Here is a 20,485-nt window from a genome sequence, read left to right as displayed (position 1 = left end):
TTTTGGCTAAAACCCTGCATAGACACAACATACACGTGTACATGCATATAGACACACAGACACATACACACAGACACATACACACAGACACATACACACATTTCTTTCTTACATTTTAACACAGGGACCTTCCAAACATGAGGTTCTGGGTTAGATTACTAGTTTGAGTGAAGATTGTTTCTACATCCAGGAGACCCATCTGGTATTGGGTACATGCAGGCGAAATGGGACGAGGTACAGGATATGAGCATTGCCCTCACTATGCCAGGCTCATTGAATTTGAAACAGGAGGTCTAGCGGTGTGTGCACACTACGCAGATTTTTCGGCCGATGCTCCGACACCTACTCTGACATGATATCGCCCGACTGGGTCGGACTACCTATACACACACACACACACACACACACACACACGCACACACCCGCACACGCACACACAAATTTGTCGGAAACGTGTGCGACAACATCGTCCACACCAGGCAATTTTTTCGCGCCGATCTTGAGAATTGTTCGTACGATTCTGTATGGGCCGAAAAATCGGCCTAGTAAGTAGTGTGGACCAGGCATATCATCACCTCCTGTCCCTATGCCCAGAATTGACTATACTGTAAAAGCAGAAATTTTCGGCGGTGTTATATTTTCGGTAACTTCGGTGCCGAAATTTTTACCGAAAATAAAACGCACCGAAAATAGTACACTTACATGGAACGCGGGTTTACCGAAAATTTCCCTCCGCCGAACCACCGATTTTGGAGAATACCGAAAATATTACACCTCCGAAAATTTCTGCTTTTACAGTAGGCTGCCTTTGCCATTGCTACTTTTTTTTTGTAGTCTCCCCGCTGTGTCATCCTTCCTTATCTCCCATGCTATGCCTCTCCTCACTGTTAGGCGCTGCATCTGCTGCTAGGTGTTAGCGGGTGTTAGCGGCCTTCGTGAGTTCCCTTGGGAGCGGACGCGATAATTTACTCTGAAAAAACAAAAACATTTCTATGCCTCCCCTTTCTGTGTTATTCTCCCTCTCTGTGTGTAACGTGTCCAGGTCACGCTGTCATTGCTCAGCCAAAACGAGAGTGAGCCGCAGAAGGAGAGGTCTCATTTCGAGGAGTCGTTTCGCCCGGGACAGAACAGCGCCGCGTTCCAGAAGCCAACCACCAATATGAACACAGGTAGGGAGAGACGGCACTGCTTTAGGAGCTGCATCTGCTTTGCATGTCCTGATTGGAAGCTGTGGCCTTAGTAAAAAAATCTGTGTCTTGATCCACAGAGGGTGGTGACGTCCCCAGAAGGTGGTGACGTCCACAGAGGGTGGTGACGTCCACAGAGGGTGGTGACGTCATGGTGACGTCATGGTGACGGATGCAGGAAACTCGGCCCCCAGCTGAGTTTAACGCGAACCGTGAATTCTTTTTAGGGAGAGACCACCGTCAGATGTTTGGGATTGTTTTTAGTCTATAGCTTTGCTCAATTGGGCTTTGACCCACAAGCAAGGACAACAACTTGCATTATAGGAGGATAGTGATGGTGAGGCTTGTTGCCGTCAGCCGACCTGGGGTCTCGGCGTCTCCTGGCGGTTTCTTGTCGGTGAATCGCCGTGGTCCTTGCTTGCCGTGGTGTTCCTGCAGACGTGAAACGTCACTCTGGCTGACTCTCACGCATAGGCGGCCTCTTATATACAAGTATGGGGTCGGTGACGAAATATCCCGGCGAATCCCCGAGAGGTTTCCCAGCCGGGTCATGTGACCAAGCTGCCCTAGTTTTGGTCACATGACACGCATTGAACACCGTGCCAACCCCAAGTCAGAATTTGTTGGGATTTCCTGGCACCGATCGTACTAGGTATTAGAGAGGTTAAGATGCACGCTATTTCTGACGTGCCGTGAAAGTTCAGCTCTTGTTATTTGGTTCCCGCGTTGAAAAACAACGCGAGTGACCTGATGCTCACGTCGAAATTTGGAGTTTTGTGCCAAATTTGACGTGAAATTGCGCGTAAGTCGGAAATAACGTGCATCTTTATTAATAACCTCTCTATTATTTAATATTGATTGGTGAATGGTCAGACATGTACTTATTTTTAAAAGTACTTGCTTTGCTGCAAAGCTATAATTATTCTCATTCCGGCTTTGTTATTCTATACAATTGTGAGAACTTCTTCCAACTTGACTCACCATTTCTAACTTGAATCACAGACTTTGTCTGACTTGAATTGCTTAGGCGAGACCAAAAAATAGAGATTCCCGGGCCCTCCCGCACCAAAATCGAGCCAAAGCCCATTTATTTTGAACAGTTCATACATGTACAGTACTGATCGTGTGACTAGATCTGTGACGTGGAGTCACACAAACCCGAGCTTCTGCGACTCCCAGATGTACAGATCAGGGCCATCGTTGGCCGAATTATAGAAAAATTGAACGGGTAAACCGCGTACCTGTTTTCTGTAAAACAATTGAATAAAAATTACCGGAAAATGCTGTAAAAAAAGTTCAACATGGCATGCACACATATATAGTCATGTACATACATGGGAAAAAATATAAAAAATAAAATTCGCCCGCCCGCACCTATTTCACATGGGCCCTGCCCGGAAATCTCGATTTTATTTTGGTCTCGCCTTACTTTAAAAAAAAAAAGAAATCGAATGTTTTGGCCTGTGGGCAGTCGTCAATGATGCATTGATGGTTATCGTGATCTTTGTGCTCTCTCTCTCTCTCTCTCTCTCTCTCTCTCTCTCTCTCTCTCTCTCTCTCCCCCCCCCCCCCCACCCACACGCCGTACAGGTACCGGCTGCCCGAAGTTTGCCCCTCGTGAGATCCTGAACCAGGGCAGTTCGTACGTGCGCGACGATAGCATCTTCATCAAGGTGGCCGTCAGTCATCCCAAAGACACTTACCTTGCACCCGACAAGAAACCACCTTGCTGATGATGGGCACATATGCTACTAGTAACAACAACTCACAGTTTCCAAGGTGATGTTGCCATGGCTACATTGCAAACGTCAAGGCTGCCTGTGGCCATAAACATCGTGACGATGTGCTGGAATAGTTTACGTTCTTTTTTCCAAATTTAGCCTCCCATGATCCTTTTAGCCGAGTGTCGACATTGACTTGACCAATTCAATAATCTTTCTGCTGATCTGCTGCATGCTGACCCTGGGGACCAGGTTGTTTTTAGTTTTTTGATAAAAATAATATTATTGATGATGCAGAACTCCAGCCTGTGTAGCATGCCCGCGGCTGTACGTGGAGCCAAGTGGACGACCTTGCTGGACGCGCTACTCAAGCTCCACCTGCCCGTGTAGCATGCATGCTCAAGCTGTGCTCACTGATACGGAATCCAGCCCGTTCTACAGCGTTATGTGACCAGAATAATATACCTGGCCTCCTCTATCGTTAAGCACAGAGTAGTAAACTATCTACTCACTGTCGTAAAGTGTAGATTTTTCATGCATACGCATACAGCTACGTGCCTAGCCAAGCATAGTATAGATCATAACAAGAGTATGCAACTGTGATCTCTTTTCTATGGGCCAGATACGCAGTGCGCTGCCTTCATTACATCATTCAGCTGCAGTCCGCGCACAGCGGAAAATCAAACACCGCACTTTCCCTCCAGTTTGAAATGAACTTTCGTACGGAACTGGAGTTCACGCGCCAGAATTCAGAGATTGTGTAGGTACTGGAACGAATCGAGCAAAAACGGATGGGCTCGTGTGAGAAATTGAGAGTTTGAATGCATGCTTTCAGAGCATGATAAAGGCAAGTTACGTAATGAAGGCAGCGCGCCGCGCACTGACCCATAACCACAGTTGCATACTCTTGTTTATGCACTCTTGATCATAATTATTGCCATTTTTAGACTGGGTTTTGAAATGGGGAACTATTGCTGATTTTCAAATCACATACTGCACTTATTATTATGGAATGGAGTGGAGCTCCAAATTATTGTCACATTGGAACAGCAAGAGTCGGCAATGGTGAACTGAGCCTGGTATTGACGGCGGTGTGCGTGTTGTGTGTGGGTGTGCGTGTTGTGTGAGTGCAACTAAGCACAGCCTGTCTCGGTATTGCCCTACTACTTGCCTGCAACATACCTCAATCCTAAACTGTTGAAACTAACACGTGGAATCGAATCAGTGACACATCATATTCATAATAATAATAATAATAATAAAACTGATCATTAGGGGTGAAACGAGTATCTATTTTGACCAACCGATCACTCGTTCATAATATTCGATCGAGTATCCGATTATTTCGAGTATTTTATCAAAATTCAAAAGCGCTAGATTTGCAAGTTCTCGACCAATTCGGAAGAAATTATCTGTGAACATAGAACAAAAGTCGCCAACGTCTTGTACAGAGTGTAAAGTAACAATTTTCATCAGTACTTTCATATCTCAGAACGTTACTTGCTGTGGTGAACGCATCGTCCAAATCTTAAAAAAACTGACTCAAAGCCATGAATAACGCATGCATACCAGTGGACCAGCGGTACAACAAAAGTTTTAAAAAAATACAATGCCAATCCTAAAAAAAATATTTAAAAAAAACGATCGAGTGCAAAATTTCGAATACTCGCTCGTTTGAAATTTTCGAACGAATACTCGAATATTCGAACTAATCGTTTCACCCCTACTGATCATCATGCTGCAATGTCACTGCTCTGCGACATGCTTCGGTGTGGTACTGTTGTTGGGGTGCTCAGTCATTCATGGAGTGGCTCTGGCTTTTGACCCTCCTGGTGCTGCTGGTCCTGCTGGCACAATCAGTGCTGATCTGAAAAGAGGCTCCTGGCTCAGTGGTGGATTAAGGCGCCTCGTCTCGTATCTCAGCTGTGGCCTGTGCCGGCTCTGCTTCTGCTGCGGGTACTGCCACTCGCTCGCTGTCCTCGTTTGATGCTGTGTTCGTTGCTGCAGCAGTGGTCTCAACGGTCTCGGCGTCCTGAGCAGGCTTGGCCGGGGGTCGGTAGTTAGCTGGCAGTCGCACAGCGCCAAACTCAATGGCCGACTCGCCGGCGTCCACAATGGACTTGCGCGGCGGTACGTAGGTGAAATCAAATTCCTTGATGGTCTGAAGATCAAAGCGTGATGTGGACATGAGAGAAACACAAGTAGAAAGTATTAGGCGTGTTCCAACTCACTGACGTCATCGATGACGTCATAGCGATTTAACCCTAAAAACGGGGTGTTTTAACACTAATTTTCCCGATTTACGGTAAATGTTTGCGATTTAACCTAAAATCGGAGCGTTTTACACATGATGTCATCGATGACGTCATGCGATTTAACCCTAAAACCGGGGCAAGTTAACCCTATAAAATCTATGCGTTTTAACCCTAAAAATGTGGGCATATTAACCCTAATAATCCCGGGTACCCTAACCCTATCACCATGACGATAACCCTAACCCTAGGGCTATCACCATGGCGATAACTCTAATATTTCTGATGATGATAACGATGTGCGCCAAGCCAATGCTGGATTGCTCGGGAACCTAGACGCTCTGCAGAGACTGCGAGCCATTGCCCATGACCGACCCGCATGGCGAGATCTATGTATGAAGATCTGTGCATCGTGATATTCCGACAGATCCTGAAACAGCCAAACTCAGGAAATAGCACTATTATTATCACTCAGGCTGCAATATTCAATGACGTATACAGTCCATTTCAAAACTATAGACGCGTACCTAGGCAAAAACCGTTATGCCAGCATCTATACCACATAAAATCTGTGATCACTTTGTGCATAAATTTTTCCAAATTGGGCGTCTGTTATCCAATCGTTTAGAAACTATATGAGAGTAATTGTGGAGCGGACCTGAGCAATATTCCGAAAACTATTCTCAAAAAGCTCCAGCCAAATTTGAAATATTTCAAAAACCCTACTCGTCTATAGTTTTGAAATGGACTGTAGACATATTCGTAAATGACATATCTTCAATACCCATGAGCTACATTGTACAGTTGTGGCAAGTGAAATCCGACACTTGGCATAAGGGACTGCACCGTGCATCCTGCAGCCTCTGCAGCCCTGCATACGTACAGTCAAGAGTACATGAAAACCAGAGTGTGCAGCTTGGGGCCTTTTCTGCTATGGGTGTCTGTCATGGCGAAATTCCGTGATTACATCATATTTGGCCCAGATCTGAGGCGGGAAATGGCGTAGTGCGTACAACTGAGCTGCAGTTGTGCAGAAAGAGACCTGCTTGAATCCTGCTTGTACGCACTACATCACTAAAATGATGTAATCACGGAATTTCGCCGTGACAGCAACCCATCCGAGCTGCACACTCTGGTTTTCATGTACTCTTGGTACAGTACATGTGTTGCATACAACTTTATCTGTCTGATGACAGAATTCGTACTCATCACAGTCAAGGTTCAAAAGGTGCTGGCAAAAATGAATGGGAATTGGATACCAATACTCCTTATGTGTACCATGTTTGTGAACTGTGTGTATCTAAGCTGTGACCTTTCGACCTGTTTGGGATGCATACGGCTCTATAGCACAAATTAGGTGCAGTGCATTACATCATTGATGTCCATTTGAGGCGCTGTCCCCTATGGCAAGTGTCGGATTTCACTTGCCACAACTGTATATCCATACATCCTGTACACACACCTTGTACACACTCTCTCTAACGGTCTCTAGGCTACACTGCAATTGATATACATAAGATCAAATTTTCGGGCAACGCCCATCATCAGGAATTACATTGAACTACATTGTATATGATAATTATATCATTATATCATCGTTCTAGCTCAATTTCTTTCCCCTGTCATAGTCCTGTTTATCATGTTCAGCATAAGCGAAGTTGTGGATCATGCTTGCATGGTTGACTCCAACGCGTACATGCAAGTAATAATAATAATAGACACCCTTAGCAAAAAACGTTATGTTGTAACGGTATTATCGTAAGGGGGAAAATACCGTGATTTGGGTTAGACCTTTAGCAAGATGCACGCTATTTTTAGTACGCTGTTGCCACGAGAGTAGCTTCAATTTCGCGCGGTACAACCATTTTTGTCACCATATACGCGATACAAGGTGAAATGCGTACGGACTATGCAATATTTGGCCAAAACACGTACCGTTGGTCACAACGATAAATCAGCCCCCATAACGTTTATACGCTGCAGCTTCAACGCTATTTGGGTGATCAAGGTACGAGTACCGTAAAAAATAGCGTTACCGTTGTTTGCTAAGGGTGTCTAATAACCGCAAGCCCCTAACCCTATCACCATGACGATAACCCTAACCCTAGGGCTATCACCATGGCGATAACCCTAGTATTCCCGGTAACCCTAACCCTATCACCATGACGATAACCCTAATATTCCTGGGGATGATAACCCTAATATTTCTGATAATGATAACCCTAACCCTAATATTTCTGATGACCCTAACCCTAACACCATGACGATAACCCTAATATTCCTGATAACCCTATCACCAAGACGATAACCCTAAATTTTACCATGACGATAACCCTAGCACTATGACGATAACCCTAGTAACCCTATCACCATGACAATCCTATTACCATGCCAACTCTACTCTTTTTATGTGTGCAGGTGCTACAGCTGAAGACGTCCTCGTACGATTGCTTTTTTGTGCACAGATCACCACAACAACAACAACACTCAGCAAACCCTAATAATCATCTTATGTGTGCGTCGTACGCGCACACTGTCCGCATCAACCGGAGAGTAGCAAAATGTCGATAGTGTCCCACTCCTCGCGATGCTCAGAGTACGCACAGCGTACTCTCATCAGGCGCAAGTTTTTGGAATCAACTAGAATCGACGGCAAGTTTGAACGCGACGCGGGGTCAATGATATCATCTTTAGCGGTTTTCAACTATATGAATCGTGCACGTTTCAAAGAGATGTAGTACTCACGTCACCGCTTTACCCGCTTTACATCCTTTTTGAGTGGTGGCCACCATGATCATCATCTTTATCGCGCGAGTTTCAACAATCTACCATGTGAGTCCCACACGTTTCAAAGAGATGTTCACCATGTGGTATTCACGGTACCGCCCAATTTACCCGCTCCACATCCTGAGTAGCAGACTCCATGATCATCGCGCAGAGTTTTAATGTTGAACTGTGCGCGCGCCGCACCCTTCCACCAACGAACAACTGGGTGGGGATAAAAGTGATTGGATCCACCTTGATCAGTCCCATTCAACAAACAAGCAATCATGCTCTTCAGCTGTTCTCTGTGCTCCAAAACAATGACCGGCCTCCAGCCGTTTGTGGACCATTTGATGTCCAAGAGACATCAAAAAAAGCAGGAGGCCGGTCATCAGCCTGAGTTTCTTTGCTCGTGGTAAGTGATCTGTCGTGCAATTCTCTTTATTTGAAATACCGGAGATCTGATACATATTGTTTTTGATCTGTTTCCCCATGCAGCGACAATCACTGGCGATCGATGCAGATGATGAAGAACCACCTGAAGACGGAGAAACATCTTCGTTTCTATCTCGAGAAACTGGAGAACTTCTACGGAGTTTTGCGGCACGATAGCTTAATAACCCTCATCAAAGCAAATACCGAGATACTAACTTTATAATTAAAAAAAATTTAAATCAACATATCTCTGTGTTAAATGTTTGTCTGGATGGGGGTCGAGTACTCATTCGATTGCATGTTCCGAGTCGATGGGTTTGGCATGTTGAAGTTCGATGTGATTGACGTTGTGGGTAGCTGCAAGTTCGTTGAACAGAGCGGAGGCAAACGTATGGCAGTTGTTTGTTGTCACGTTGTAAATACCCTTGACGAGATTGGAGTCGTAGAGGAAATCTATCATATCCTGCAGATTTCCATGTGATTGGTCAGCAATAATCTCCTCTATCGGAGTTTTTCGATTGGTCTGACAATAGTGAATCGTCAAACGTGTGTACACTGTACACTGTACTATGTAGCCATGATGAAGCATGGCCACTGAAGTGTGACTGTACCTCACAGGTCAGACATCACAACATGTTAGAGTGCAATTTCTATGGTACAGGCGCTCAGCACCGCAGTTGGAGGTGGTCCGGCCGGAGGGGGGTTGGGATCTCTCCCCTGGGAAGATTTTGAAATCAGGGTGCAAAATTCTGCATTCTGGACGTGGTCGGGCGAGAAACTGGTCCGGCCAAAGCCGGATCGGCCGGACCGGCTGCTACGCCCCTGTGGTATTCATAGTCCTGCATTTTTCCAGACGAACAGGAAAGGAAAATAGGTACAAATAATTATATTCTCGGCGATGCCTTAGCCCACACGAAGGCATGCAGCTGCAATCTGGAACTACTCGCCTTGGAGATGTCCTGTCACGTTTTGATGCCCACTTGCGACGCAATAACCTTCAGCTCCGTCAAAATGTACTTTAGAGGCGGGATTAGCCAATTGGGCATTGCTCGTGTGGAAAATCGAAATCCTGACTCAGAAAAGAACCGACAGTGCAAACACAGAGAACAAAGAGACAAAATGTGACAGCATACCCTAAAACTAATTATTTTATAAACCATGTACTCAATATCCTTGTGTGCTTGAATTGTTCTAATGTACCGTTGTGATTTGGTTGCTTGTATTACATGTCACATTGTGGGTTTTAAGACAGTACAGCAGCATGCAAATGTGTGTGTGTGTGTGTATGAGAGAGAGAGAGAGTGTGTGTGCGTGTATTTGTGTGCGTATATACATGACACCGGAGTCCGCAGTACACAGTATATTGCAGAATCATGTACACAGAAAGTGCACGTAGATGTACATTCGGATAGTACTCCATACTCCATAGTGTACAAAGTACCTACCTCGAGGAGAAAAGTGTTCATGGAGGACTTGGGCAATTTCGGGAAATACGTATTCCGCTAGCTCTTCCCTGCAAGCAAAGTAACGGTTTCCTACATACACACAATGGAGGGAGAGAGAGAGACAGAGAGAGACGGGGGGGGGGGGGAGGAAGAGAGAGAGAGAGAGAGAGAGAGAGAGGGGGGGGGGAGAGAGAGAGAGGGGGGGGAGCGAGAGAGAGGGAGGGGAGAGACAGAGAGAGAAACAAACAGACATATTTGACCCAAGCTAAACAATAGCTTGCATGCCGTCCTACCAGTAGGACCCAAGAAATCACGCTGCAAAGTGCTTTTGGTTCAGAATTTTCTTGAAACAATTTTTGAGATGAGGTCTTTGTAAGGGAGCATCACATAAGTTCGCATTTTGTTTCTAAACGTAACGCATTTCGAAACGGGGGTAGGGGGTAGCGCCCTTTTCGAATAGAAAAATGACTGTTCGCACATTATCTGGAACTGTACAATCTACTACCGTGCTAGATCACTGCAGCAAATGAGTGTGTTTAGGTGGAGATCTACCTGTGTTTGCCGATCAGCTAACCCTTGCACTGCATGCAGGCTACTCAGAGGTGTCAAATGTCACACCAGCCTGATCAAACCGTGTACAGTGTACCTGGCCAGCGTTTACAGCAGTACAGTTGTTGTGCAGGAAGTCTATGTTTATGTGCGTGTACATGTCATTGATTGTACTTGTACTCAGTAAATGCGGTACACGTACTACTGTATGCCATTCACGACCGCTCTAGCAAAACATTCATATCCATGTACATGTACATAGCATAGCATGGGGCCCGCATGGACGTGTACAGTAGATAAACACAGAAAATGTGCGATAAGACTTTCGAATAGAGGGGGGAGGTAGGGGGGTAAAGTCTATTCGAAATGCGTTACGTTTGCAAAATAAATGCGAACTTATGAGATGCTCCCAAAGGCAAAGTAATGGGGCAAAGGCAAGACTATGTCCAGTGCATGGCATACGTACAATTTCATCAATTGTCACAATGGCAGCACATGCTCCTGTCGCAGAGCTAGAAACTCTGCCGGAAGTGAATTTTGACCATTGCACATCGATCGTGGTGAGGACCTAATATCTTTCTTAGGCTGCGTTTACACGACAACGCACGGCCAGTTTTCCGTTTTCAGTCCCGCATATCTTTTTTCGTTTTCCTACGTTTACACGATCAAAGCCGATCCGAGGTGGTCTCCTTTTGTACCGTTTTCAAGCGTCTACACGAGAGCAAAGGATCCGCCAAAGATCGTCAAAGGGCCAAGTGTTGCCGTGGAAGCACCAATCACACTCAAGTAATGGTTGAAAACAGGCACACGACAACACACATCACATGACGAAAATTGTAAAAAACAATTTTTTGGATTGTCGGATCCGTGTAAAAGGCCGAAAATGAAACAAACGTGACGGAAAACGAGGCCAGCACGCCGTTTCGACTGTTTACACACCCAAATTTATCCGGCAGAGCATACCGTTTTCAAATTCTTCCACCTTGGCCAGCGTTTTGGTTTTCTTCCGTTTTGGTGCACAACTTTTACGTTTTGCTCCGCGTACCGTGTAAATGAACCCTGGATCCGAAAGGATTTCGTTGCGTTTTCGCCCCCAGCGTTGTCGTGTAAACGCAGCCTAAGCCTGCAACAGTGCTGGAATGTAAAATTCCATACTCCGTATCCATGGTTGCCCTGGGGCTGTTGCCATGGAATTTCGTAATAGTCCTTGTACAATCACGTCTAAAATTGTTGGACTCCTTCATTAGCCCCTTAGCAACAGTCTAGGGTCAAGTTTTAGGTCAATGTTAGGCCCCGGTCACACCGAAACAAGCCACTTTGGGCTTGTTATCGCTGGCGCTCAGCTGGCTTGCGTGATCCCTGTGACGCGGTCACACCAGACCTTGAGTGCAAAGCTTGAATGGCTTGTTTTTCTTACCCGCCAAACTTTGAATATCTCGAAACACACCAATGTTTGCAAGAAACTGGAGAGCAGAACGTTCGCGATCTACAACTGTACTTGTTCTAGCGTTCAGTTTTGATGAAGAAGCAAAGGAAGCCCGGATTCTGAATTGCGAAGTCGTGCTCTTTTTATTTGTTCGGTGTGCATGGACGCGATGGTTCGGGTGGTGTTTCCTGATGTCGAGCTTTCTGCCCCGCCGGTTGCCGTTATTGAACTCAGTTGCAATCCACTCTCTTCTTCGTACCCGGCTTTCTTCATGAATTCGGTCGTGAGTGTGGTGCCTTGTCTTGGCCTCAAACCACAGCTCCAACAATCTACGCAGCAGTCTAGAGGCACAGCGGCAGAAATCCATGGTCGTCGGACAAAATCCAAATCAAACTGAATACAGTGTAGTTGGGGTAGACAGACTCACGGTCAAAACCAAAGGCACAGGGATAGCACGGTTCCACGGACACAAGAAAGAACATCAAAATCAGTTCATCATGTCAACTAGCTACATGCATGGTGTGCTCCGGAGCTCCAAGCGCACTCAAATTATTTTTTGAATTTCGGCTTTCAGCCGCTTGTACAAGCTGTGGCTGAAACAAGCCGGAAAAAAACGGCTGAGAGTCAGCCACGGCTGAAAGTCGCTTGTAGGACATTTTTCAGCCATTTCCATGGTAATAGTGACGTAAACAAGCGCTTGTTTCGGCTGAACGGCTGAATCGAGCTCGGTGTGACCGCGGCCTTAGAACAGAGGCCATGCACCATGTCTGTGTATGATGGTCTTACCGGTAGGACCGAGGTCCATGCAAGCTATTATTAATTTTCCAAACGACGACCTACCAGCAACGGCTCAGCTAGAAGTAGAAGATTCATATTTTTAAATACTGCACACCTGCAAGTACATGACTGTACTAATAGTCACGTCACACGCCAGATCCCTGGCCTTTCCCCGTGGAAACTTAGGTGGTTTAGAGTTACCGATACCGGAAAAGCCCGTGTATAGGCCCCCGGGCGTATAGAATAGCAGCCTCGATTTCCTAATAATCATCTTATGTGTGCGTCGTACGCGCACACTGTCTGCATCAACCAGAGAGTAGCAAATTGTCGATAGTGTCCCACTCCTCACGATACTCAGAGTACACACAGCGTACTCGGATCAGGTGCAAGTTTCTGGAATCAACTAGAACAGACGGCAAGTTTGAACGTGACGCGGGGTCCATGACCATCATCTTTAGCGGTTTTCAACTATATGAATCATGTACGTTTCAAAGAGATGTAGTACTCATGTCACCGCTTTACCCTCTTCACATCCTTTTCGAGTGGTAGCCACCATGATCATCATCTTTATCGCGCGAGTTTCAACAATCTACCTCCGTTTCAAAGAGATGTTCAACATGCGGTATTCACGGTACCGCCCAATTTATCCGCTTCACATCCTGAGCAGCAGACTCCATGATCATCGCGCAGAGTTTTAATGTTGAACTGCGCGCGCGCCGCACCCTTCAACCAACGAACAACTGGGCGGGGATAAAAGTGATTGGATCCACCTTGATCAGTCCCATTCAATCAACCATCAAGATGCTCTTTTCATGCTCGACATGTTCCTCCAGCCGTTCGTCGACCACCTCAAGTCGAAGGGACACAGGAAGAAGCTGGAGGCCGGTCTACAGCCTGAGTTTCTCTGCTCTTGGTAAGTGATCTGTGGTGCAATTCTCTTTATTTGAAATACCAGAGATCTTATACATGTTTTGATGTGTTTCCTCCCATACAGCGACAACCAATGGCGGACAATGGAAGATTTGAAGCACCATCTATCAACCGCCAACCATATGAAGAACTATATGACCAAGCTAACGTCATACTACGGAGAATTGCCGATCAACAGTGTCATTACTATGATACAAGCGCAGATAGATATCAACAGTATGTAATTAAAAATTTTAAAATCAACATATCTGTGCTAAATGTGTGTGTCTGGATGGGGGTCGAGTACTCATTCGATTGCATGCTCCGAGTCGATGGGTTTGGCATGCCGAAGTTCGATGTGATTGACGTAGTGGGTAGCTGCAAGTTCGTTGAACAGAGCGGAGGCAAACGTATGGCAGTTGTTTGCTACAACGTTGTAAATACCCTTGACGAGATTGGAGTCGTAGAGGAAATCTATCATATCCTGCAGATTTACATGTGATTGGTCAGCAATAATCTCCTCTATCGGAGTTTTTCGATTGGTGCTTCGATAGGAAGATCTCACGCTTGAGCGAGTCTTGCCTCTGCATATGCTGACACCGTCGGTGGTTTTTTCCGCCGGCCACCACCAGTTTCTCGTTTGAAAGACGACGAAAGCGTGGAAAGCAATCAAATCTGTCGGTTGAAGGTACCACATGGGAGTTTTGTAAATGCCCGCCCAGATGACGGTCTCTTCACCTACCAGGGGCTTGAGATAGGTTTTGATATCGGCGCTGTCGATTCTCCACGCATCTTGTCCGATTTTATTCACGTTCGGGTGGAAGTACACGGCTTTATCGTAGTTACCACCTTCAAATTTATGCACGAACTCCGAAAGTCCGCACGAGATGTTGGAGCACGAGGCAGACATGATGACGAGAGCATGAAAATTGCATGAAAACCCTGCTGACGAATTGAGCGTAATGATGTATGACGAAAGCAAGCAGAGTCTTTTTATACCGACTCCTACGACCAATGAACACTCAGCGGCTCTGCATTATAGACGGATGCAGGCGGTGCATCGACGCCATTTCCCGAACATCATGGATCCGTGTGATCAATTCGATGCGCTCATCAATTACGTTCGGCAGCCAAAGGGCTCTCCGGTACGTGATGATGGTTGCAATCACGTGACCGAGGCCGTGATAGACGGACACAACGTGTGCACGTCGAGTGCGCACGTGATCGATCAGCACGTCCACGCACTCGAGCATGATTTTCAACAGCGGTGCATGCCAGAAAAAAGATGCTATCAGTCTCGACAGCGCCTCCTAGACGTCGACAGGCATCTGATTAGTTTTCTCTCATGGAGAGTTCGCGCGAGATTCTACAAAACACCGACATCCCCAGAAAAATGATTCTCTTTTTTATCGATCTTGATTTTTGGTCATGGGCTGCACCCCCCCCCCCCGCATGTTCACAGGTCAGGGGTTCCATAGCCCCCCCCCCCCCCCGGCTTGACACTGACTTGCATGGTTGTATTTCACCAGCAGCACTGCACGCCGTCAATACGCCGGGGCGGCCACATCGGAACACAACACGTTGTGGCGGCCTTGACGCTGGCCAGTCTCAGCTCACATAGCTACAGTACTGTCGGTCGACGAAGAACAGGGGAGTGGGGGGATCAGCCTCGTTGCCCAGGTCGTTCTTCTTAGTATCATGTACTATGGTCTATGCATAGTTGAGTCACTGTGCATACATTGGTATGTAGTGCTTGGTGAAATTCTGGCCAGTTTGCTCTTCGACACTACGTTCTTCAGCGCCTGACAGTACTGTATGCCAACACCTTTGCCATCACGTCGTCGGACAATAGTGAATCGTCAAACGTGTGTACACTGTACACTGTACTATGTAGCCATGGAATTTCGTAATAGTCCTTGTACAATCACGTCTAAAATTGTTGGACTCCTTCATTAGCCCCTTAGCAACAGTCTAGGGTCAAGTTTTAGGTCAATGTTAGAACAGAGGCCATGCAACATGTCTGTGTATGATGGTCTTACCGGTAGGACCGAGGTCCATGCAAGCTATTATTAATTTTCCAAACGACGACCTACCAGCAACGGCTCAGCTAGAAGTAGAAGATTCATATTTTTAAATACTGCACACCTGCAAGTACATGACTGTACTAATAGTCACGTCACACGCCAGATCCCTGGCCTTTCCCCGTGGAAACTTAGGTGGTTTAGAGTTATCGATACCGGAAAAGCCCGTGTATAGGCCCCCGGGCGTATAGAATAGCAGCCTCGATTTCCTAATAATCATCTTATGTGTGCGTCGTACGCGCACACTGTCTGCATCCACCAGAGAGTAGCAAATTGTCGATAGTGTCCCACTCCTCACGATACTCAGAGTACACACAGCGTACTCGGATCAGGCGCAAGTTTCTGGAATCAACTAGAACAGACGGCAAGTTTGAACGTGACGCGGGGTCCATGATCATCATCTTTACCGGTTTTCAACTATATGAATCGTGTACGTTTCAAAGAGATGTAGTACTCACGTCACCGCTTTACCCTCTTCACATCCTTTTCGAGTGGTAGCCACCATGATCATCATCTTTATCGCGCGAGTTTCAACAATCTACCTCCGTTTCAAAGAGATGTTCACCATGCGGTATTCACGGTACCGCCCAATTTATCCGCTTCACATCCTGAGCAGCAGACTCCATGATCATCGCGCAGAGTTTTAATGTTGAACTGCGCGCGCGCCGCACCCTTCAACCAACGAACAACTGGGCGGGGATAAAAGTGATTCGATCCACCTTGATCAGCCCCATTCCACAAACCTGAATGAGACAAAATGCTCCTCTCTTGTTCCTTGTGTTCGAAGACTATGACCGGCCTCCGGCCGTTCGTCGAGCATCTCCGCTCGAAAAACCACCGGAGGAAGCTGGAGGCCGGGATGCAGCCTGAATTTATGTGTTCTTGGTAAGTAATCTGTCGTGCAATTCTCTTTATTTGAAATACCAGAGATCTTATACATGTTTTAATCTGTTTCCTTCCATGCAGCGACAACCAATGGCGAACAATAGAAGAAATGAAAGATCATTCTGCAACGTCAAGACATCTTCAACATTATACGGAGAAGCTGACCTCATACTACGGGGAAATACCGGCCAACAGCGTTATAACACTCATACAAGCTGAGAATGATCTACTGAAATTATAATTAAACATTTTAAAATCAACATATCTGTGCTAAATGTGTGTGTCTGGATGGGGGTCGAGTACTCATTCGATTGCATGCTCCGAGTCGATGGGTTTGGCATGCCGAAGTGCAATATGATTGACGTAGTGGGTAGCTGCAAGTTCGTTGAACAGAGCGGAGGCAAACGTATGACAGTTGTTTGTTACAACGTTGTAAATACCCTTGACGAGATTGGAGTCGTAGAGGAAATCTATCATATCCTGCAGATTTACATGTGATTTGTCAGCAATAATCTCCTCTATCGGAGTTTTTCGATTGGTGCTTCGATAGGAAGATCTCACGCTTGAACGAGTCTTGCCTCTGCATATGCTGACACCGTCGGTTGTTTTTTCCGCAGACCACCACCAGTTTCTCGTTTGAAAGACGACGAAAGCGTGGAAAGCAATCAAATCTGTCGGTTGAAGGTACCACATGGGAGTTTTGTAAATGCCCGCCCAGATGATGGTCTCTTCACCTACCAGGGGCTTGAGATAGGTTTTGATATCGGCGCTGTCGATTCTCCACGCATCTTGTCCGATCTTATTCACGTTCGGGTGGAAGTACACGGCTTTATCGTAGTTACCACCTTCAAATTTATGCACGAACTCCGAAAGTCCGCACGAGATGTTGGAGCACGAGGCAGACATGATGACGAGAGCATGAAAATTGCATGAAAACCCTGCTGACGAATTGAGCGTAATGATGTATGACGAAAGCAAGCAGAGTCTTTTTATACCGACTCCTACGACCAATGAACACTCAGCGGCTCTGCATTATAGACGGATGCAGGCGGTGCATCGACGCCATTTCCCGAACATCATGGATCCGTGTGATCAATTCGATGCGCTCATCAATTACGTTCGGCAGCCAAAGGGCTCTCCGGTACGTGATGATGGTTGCAATCACGTGACCGAGGCCGTGATAGACGGACACAACGTGTGCACGTCGAGTGCGCACGTGATCGATCAGCACGTCCACGCACTCGAGCATGATTTTCAACAGCGGTGCATGCCAGAAAAAAGATGCTATCAGTCTCGACAGTGCCTCCTAGACGTCGACAGGCATCTGATTAGTTTTCTCTCATGGAGAGTTCGCGCGAGATTCTACAAAACACCGACATCCCCAGAAAAATGATTCTCTTTTTTACCGATCTTGATTTTTGGTCATGGGCTGCACCCCCCCCCCCCCCCCCGCATGTTCACAGGTCAGGGGTTCCATAGCCCCCCCCCCCCCCGGCTTGACACTGACTTGCATGGTTGCATTTCACTGGGTAGCACTGCACGCCGTCGATACGGCGGGGCGGCCACATCGGAACACAACACGTTGTGGCGGCCACACCGGAACACAACACGTTGGGGCAGGCCTTGACGCTGGCCAGTCTCAGCTCACATAGCTACAGTACTGTCGGTCGACGAAGAACAGGGGAGTGGGGGGATCAGCCTCGTTGCCCAGGTCGTTCTTCTTAGTATCATGTACTATGGTCTATGCATAGTTGAGTCACTGTGTATACATTGGTATGTAGTGCTTGGTGAAATTCTGGCCAATTTCCTCTTCGACACTACGTTCTTCAGCGCCTGACAGTACTGTATGCCAACACCTTTGCCATCACGTCGTCGGGCAATAGTGAACCGTCAAACGTGTGTACACTGTACACTGTACTATGTAGCCATGATGAAGCATGGCCACTGAAGTGTGACTGTACCTCACAGGTCAGACACCACAACATGTTAGAGTGCAATTTTTATGGAGGTGGTCCGGCTGGAGGGGGGGGGGGGAGGGGGGGGGGGGTTGGGATCTCTCCCTGGGAAAAATTTGAAATCAGGGTGCAAAATTCTGCATTCTGGGCGTGGTCGGGCGAGAAACTGGTCCGGCCAAAGCCGGATCGGCCGGACCGGCTGCTACGCGACTGTGGTATTCACAGTCATGGAATACCACCTCCTGCATTTTTCCAGACGAACAGGAAAGGAAAATAGGTACAAATAATTATATTCTCGGCGATGCCTTAACCCACACGAAGGCATACAGCTGCAATCTGGAACTACTCGCCTTGGAGATGTCCTGTCGCGTTTTGACGCCCACTTGCGACGCAATAACCTTCAGCTCCGTCAAAATGTACTTTAGAGGCGGGATTAGCCAATTGGGCATTGCTCGTGTGGAAAATCGAAATCCTGACTCAGAAAAGAACCAACAGTGCAAACACAGAGAACAAAGAGACAAAACGTGACAGCATACCCTAAAACTAATTATTTTATAAACCATGTACTCAATATCCTTGTGTGCTTGAATTGTTCTAATGTACCGTTGTGATTTGGTTGCTTGTATTACATGTCACATTGTGGGTTTTAAGACAGTACAGCAGCATGCAAATGTGTGTGTGTGTGTGTGTGTGTATGTGTGTGTGTGTATGAGAGAGAGAGAGAGTGTGTGTGCGTGTATGTGTGCGTATATACATGACACCGGAGTCCGCAGTACACAGTATATTGCAGAATCATGTACACAGAAAGTGCACGTAGATGTACATTCGGATAGTACTCCATACTCCATAGTGTCCAAAGTACCTACCTCGAGGAGAAAAGTGTTCATGGAGGACTTGGGCAATTTCGGGAAATACGTATTCCGCTAGCTCTTCCCTGCAAGCAAAGTAACGGTTTCCTACATCCACACAATGGAGGGAGAGAGAGAGACAGAGAGAGACGGGGGGGGGGGGGAGGAAGAGAGAGAGAGAGAGAGAGAGAGAGAGAGAGAGAGAGAGAGAGAGAGAGAGAGAGAGAGAGAGAGAGAGAGAGAGAGAGAGGGGGGGAGAGAGAGAGAGAGGGGGGAGCGAGAGAGAGAGGGAGGGGAGAGACAGAGAGAGAAACAAACAGACATATTTGACCCAAGCTAAACGATAGCTTGCATGCCGTCCTACCAGTAGGACCCAAGAAATCACGCTGCAAAGTGCTTTTGGTTCAGAATTTTCTTGAAACAATTTTTGAGATGAGGTCTTTGTAAGGGAGCATCACATAAGTTCGCATTTTGTTTCTAAACGTAACGCATTTCGAAACGGGGGTAGGGGGTAGCGCCCTTTTCGAATAGAAAAATGACTGTTCGCACATTATCTGGAACTGTACAATCTACTACCGTGCTAGATCACTGCAGCAAATGAGTGTGTTTAGGTGGAGATCTACCTGTGTTTGCCGATCAGCTAACCCTTGCACTGCATGCATGCAGGCTACTCAGAGGTGTCAAATGTCACACCAGCCTGATCAAACCGTGTACAGTGTACCTGGCCAGCGTTTACAGCAGTACAGTTGTTGTGCAGGAAGTCTATGTTTATGTGCGTGTACATGTCATTGATTGTACTTGTACTCAGTAAATGCGGTACACGTACTACTGTATGCCATTCACGACCGCTCTAGCAAAACATTCATATCCATGTACATGTACATAGCATAGCATGGGGCCCGCATGGACGTGTACAGTAGATAAACACAGAAAATGTGCGATACGACTTTCGAATAGAGGGGGGGGGGGAGGTAGGGGGGTAAAGTCTATTCGAAATGCGTTACGTTTGCAAAATAAATGCGAACTTATGAGATGCTCCCTAAGGCAAAGTAATGGGGCAAAGGCAAGACTATGTCCAGTGCATGGCATACGTACAATTTCATCAATTGTCACAATGGCAGCACATGCTCCTGTCGCAGAGCTAGAAACTCTGCCGGAAGTGAATTTTGACCATTGCACATCGATCGTGGTGAGGACCTATTATCTTTCTTAGGCTGCGTTTACACGACAACGCACGGCCAGTTTTCCGTTT

General features: G+C 46.6%; 2 protein-coding genes across 4 annotated transcripts in view; one reads left to right on the top strand and one right to left on the bottom strand.

Annotated features, from left to right (window-relative positions):
* Positions 1-3,983, top strand: part of LOC135819852 (TNF receptor-associated factor 2-like) — a 19,127-nt gene extending 15,144 nt beyond the window's left edge. The window contains exons 13-14 of the mRNA XM_065333132.1: positions 1,043-1,169; positions 2,778-3,983. Coding sequence (XP_065189204.1) covers positions 1,043-1,169; positions 2,778-2,920 — 270 coding nt within the window. The 3' untranslated portion in view covers positions 2,921-3,983. The remainder of the gene's footprint in view (positions 1-1,042; positions 1,170-2,777) is intronic.
* Positions 3,984-4,041: 58 nt separating this feature from the next.
* Positions 4,042-20,485, bottom strand: part of LOC135819853 (uncharacterized) — a 43,105-nt gene continuing 26,661 nt past the window's right edge. Inside the window, exons 10-14 of one of the 3 annotated variants that reach the window (XR_010553996.1) lie at positions 19,252-19,341; positions 18,736-18,857; positions 9,804-9,893; positions 9,306-9,427; positions 4,042-5,069 (exon numbers count right to left, since the gene is read on the bottom strand). Coding sequence is in view for 2 of the 3 variants with exons in the window: in XM_065333133.1 (XP_065189205.1) it covers positions 4,806-5,069; positions 18,736-18,834 (363 nt within the window). In the remaining variant the exon portion in view is untranslated. The remainder of the gene's footprint in view (positions 5,070-9,305; positions 9,428-9,803; positions 9,894-18,735; positions 18,858-19,251; positions 19,342-20,485) is intronic. The other 2 variants (XM_065333134.1, XM_065333133.1) reach the window with 2 other exon arrangements.

Source organism: Sycon ciliatum, chromosome 6, assembly GCF_964019385.1.
Source record: "Sycon ciliatum chromosome 6, ocSycCili1.1, whole genome shotgun sequence".
Taxonomy (NCBI): Eukaryota; Metazoa; Porifera; class Calcarea; order Leucosolenida; family Sycettidae; genus Sycon; species Sycon ciliatum.
This window is presented reverse-complemented; position numbering and strand designations above follow the sequence as displayed.